The sequence below is a fragment of the Rhizophagus irregularis genome, chromosome 6, assembly GCF_026210795.1.
Source record: "Rhizophagus irregularis chromosome 6, complete sequence".
Classification (NCBI taxonomy): Eukaryota; Fungi; Glomeromycota; class Glomeromycetes; order Glomerales; family Glomeraceae; genus Rhizophagus; species Rhizophagus irregularis.
In genome coordinates, this window is record NC_089434.1 from 5,433,699 (window position 1) to 5,437,956 (window position 4,258).

The 4,258-nt window shown below is 28.2% G+C and overlaps 1 protein-coding gene across 1 annotated transcript; it reads left to right on the forward strand.

Moving 5' to 3' along the window:
* Nucleotides 1-303: 303 nt before the first annotated feature.
* Nucleotides 304-2,590, forward strand: OCT59_026805 (uncharacterized protein; the record flags this gene model as incomplete). Its single annotated transcript, XM_025318797.2, has 10 exons — nucleotides 304-312; nucleotides 403-486; nucleotides 710-802; nucleotides 896-911; nucleotides 981-1,075; nucleotides 1,159-1,164; nucleotides 1,581-1,590; nucleotides 1,868-2,070; nucleotides 2,148-2,237; nucleotides 2,303-2,590. The coding sequence occupies 10 exons, from the start codon at nucleotides 304-306 to the stop codon at nucleotides 2,588-2,590; spliced, it is 894 nt and encodes a 297-aa protein (XP_025175274.2).
* Between the last annotated feature and the right edge of the window lie 1,668 nt (nucleotides 2,591-4,258).

Genomic DNA, 4,258 nt, shown 5'->3' on the forward strand with positions numbered 1-4,258 from the left:
TATTCGTAAAGATATGAAATTTCATGCTTCATACAACTTACTACAAGCATTAAAAATTACCACTATTTTTGTCAGTATCGGTTATGCTTTTATTATCGCTGTTTTCAATGAACAAAGTACTAAAGTATTAATGTTAAAAGAAGAGATCGAGGGATCGGAACATTCACTCTCAGAAAATATGTACATTGATCTTCGAACTTTAATTATGTTAAATTTCGGTGATTTGTTTATACCATCTTTAAAAGTTACGACAAAGTTATCAGAAGGTAACCATAAAGATATAATGCAGTGCAAAAATATAATATGACACAGGTAATTTTTTATAGAATATTATTCATTGAATTTCAATATTTACTTTTAGAGTATAATTAATGAAAGATAATTAAAAAAAAATTTGTTCAGATACTGAATTCTATTAGAAGGAGTTGGAGATCAATCCGAAATTTTAAATTCTGGATTCGTACTTTTAAGATCACTCCCGCTAAAGTAATATTTGTATGATTATTGCCATGATATAATGGATATCGCTGCATAAGACGCGGATGAGTGTCTTGTCCGTGTTAAATAGAGCTGCTGAGATTGTCTGAACTATCATGTAAATGTTAATTATTAGGTGAATAATTTATTTTTATTTGTTGAATTTTATTAATAATTTTTCATAAAATAGAAACTCAGGCTTAACAGTGATTATGATGGTCAATCAACATAGCAGAATTTCCATTCATCGATAAAATTAACTATTTATTACAATTACCCATTCATTACATTTCTATCATCATCATTATCTTATTCGGTAATAACGGTAGAGTATTTGTTCTTTTTCTTGATGTTTTACAATCGAATTGACATTATCACTTGCATCATTTACATAATATCATCATTTACATAATATCAGTACGAAATCAAGAGGGGTTGATGGGCGAGAAGTATTATAACCGATAGGTTTGAAATTACGTGTTCATCGAAATTCTGATTTAAAGTTGATGAATATTTGAATTATAATATTCGATCACACACGAAAAAAACATCAATTCATTATTTAAATACAAGATTCAAAGAATTGAACTGTATCTGTGTAAGTAAAATTCTTTTTTTTTCCAAAGAAAAACATATAGGTATTTTAAAAACATCACTAAAGTAATAATTGATTTATTTCAGTATTATGTTGGGTGAAGAATTCTTCACGAATCACAAATATGCAACGATGATTTAGGTGGCAAAATTTTTTCAACACAAATTTTATAGCGTAATTTTAGCGCCTTAATTGGTTTTAATGGTTCAAATTTTTTTTTTAGTTTTTAGTTTGATCTCCCTTTAATAAGACTTATTAACGTTTTAGAGTATTATTGATAGTAACAACCTTTGAAATAGCAAGTAGTAAATAAAAAGAACATAAATTTTTTAATTATTTTTTTTTATAATTAGTGTAATTATAGCTGCTCATACTAGTTATCAGTGGTAAAAATTGAGATACTATATTAAGTTGTTATTTTGACAACTTATTATTATTTACTATAGTCATGTTTGTCGTGTCATGACGCGTTGATGCGTTTTTACGCGTTTATTGGCGCGTGATCAAGCCTTTATCAGGTATTTAAACAATTCGTTTTTTCTTTTTTACCCCTTTTCCCCCACCACTTTTTTGGCAGTCTCGCAACTTGTTTCATATCTTTTTACTACTACAAAAGAAATTCATAATTTGTTTCCGGTAGTTATTTTTCTCCTTTTATCATATATATTATATATATACATGTTCCAAAAGAAATTCGCAACTTGTTTTTGGCGGTTATTTTTCTTTTTTACCACTCAAAAAGAAATTCACAACTTGCCTTTAACAGTTATTTTTCTCTTTTTACCAATCAAAAAGAAATTCTCTCGGCAGTTTTTCCTTTTTACCGCTACGAAAGAAATACAATTATGTCTACTCTTCGTCAACGCAATGCACTTAGAAAGCTCGTTAATCCCGGCCAATCTGATGAAGAATCTAATCAATCGGGCCAATCTGGCCAATCTAGTCAATCTAACAAAAATAAAAGAAAAAAAATAAGTGCCAGAAAGAATGAAGTATTAGTACGTGTATTTTTTCCTTTTTTAAGCCAATTTATCGCCTTATCTTTATTAGTTTATCTTTCTTCAAATTGAATTAGGTTTATCTTCACCGCAAGTTCTTTCATCCAAAACCAGTATACGTAAAAGTAGACAAAAAAAAAGCAGCTGAAAGGAAAGAAGCTTTACTGGTGAGTCAAATTGGGAACCGAACACTTTAATTATTTACTCTAATATAATGATTTTATCTAAATAGAAAATTTTAGAAGAATTTCAAGAGCCCGAGGATAATAAATCAGAGAGAAAAAGCAAGGAGAATAAAGTATATTTACGGTCCTTTGATACCTTTCCCTATCCGGTTCCCCACAAAGGAAAAGGCAAAGATAATAAATTAAAATTACGATCTTCTGGTACCATTCCATATCCGGTTTCCTCCGAAGGAAAAGACAATGATTATAAGATAGATTTATGGTCTTCTTCTAGTACTTCTAGTACCTTCCCTCGTCCGGTTTCCTTTAAAGGAAAAGGCGAAGATATAAATTAGAATTACTGTAGTTTAAAATTTTTTCTGACAAATTTTACTATATAATTCGCAGGGCGCGGTTTTATACTATCACGTGAAATTTATTTATACAGTTTACAGTAGGATTGGTACGATATATATTCAAAGACAATTATACATTTTTGATTGATTTTTTTATTATTTGTATTTGAAAACGAAAATTTAAACATTTAATTAAAATTTAATTAAAATTAATACAAATAAAGAATACGTCTGGAATGGAAACCATAATATTATATTAATATTATATTTGTACTAGTTGTAACTTGTTGCCTCGCAGGCTGTAATGCTGGCCGGTCTAAAGATGTTTGATGTATATTAAAAAATTTTATTTGTATATACCTAATATTTAACTGAATATACCGCTGTATATTAACTTGGGCCAATCCAATTTAACTACGTGTTTAACATAACCCCTTTCAAATTTAGAAAAAAAATCCATCTATTAACAACAGCTCTATTGATATGAAATTTTTTTACAGTGTTGAAACATAATGTTGCACTTGACGCATATAGACAAAGGAATTATGCTCGGGTAAATCATGGACTCAAGTAAATCGGAATTGAAGTTCGTGATTAATTTAGCAATAAATTACCTATTTTATCTAGAAGGGATGTGTCAGAAGTTACACGTAAAGATCTGCTATATAATTGGTGGATTACATTTATCAATAGGTGATATAATTGATCCACATCTCGCACTATTCTGTTACACAAAGAAGTTACATATGAAAAACTGGTACAGCCTAGATAGAATATTTCTATAAGCTAATAGAAATGGTTACAAATATATAATATATTTTAAACACGTCAATAATTCAATGAATAAAATACGTAAATCATTAGAACCTGCACGGAATGGAATTAATAATATTATTGTTAAAATTATTGAAGCTTGTAATCGATTGGATTCTATCTATAATGAATTAAACAATGCAATTTTGGATTTGAATGATCATGGCTTCATGGGTATATTTTATCTTCCAAAATCAGGAATGTAAAGATATTGTTTTATTAAAAATTTAGAATTGATGACCGTTCAGAAACATAAAATGCACAAACTCTTGTACCTCATTTTTTTTTACACGCCAAATGCAAAAAGTATGCTTTAAAAAGTAGGTTTTATTTAAAATTTTTACTATATTTCATTTTTTTAATTAAATTTAAATAAATTTTTTTTTCATTTAAGTATTCGTTGATTGCTAAAGTTTACTCCAGCTTTATTGCGTAACTTATATTATGATTTAACTGGAGATGCAACTATAGCATCAAATAACATCACAAAAGAATTGGGTTATCACTCTAGGATCCTAATATCACAGTAGATTTACGAATTAATAATGGATTCAAGGGCATCATTTTGAATTTTTGGGAAGAAGTTGAATCTTACTAATCTTACTTTAATGAGATAACCAATAAAACCATTTAAATATTTATTCAATATATTAATTTAATTTTTCTAATATTTTAATATGTAGAATACACCTGTGGACTGTGGTTCTACTCTTTGTATGCCGCATTCAAACACACTTTCTAATGTAACACAATTGTAAAACGATCACATGTTAGTGCATATAGAATAGGATCGACATTTATTTATACATGTACACGTGATAAAGTGTCAATTAAAGATTTACGAGAGTTAATATT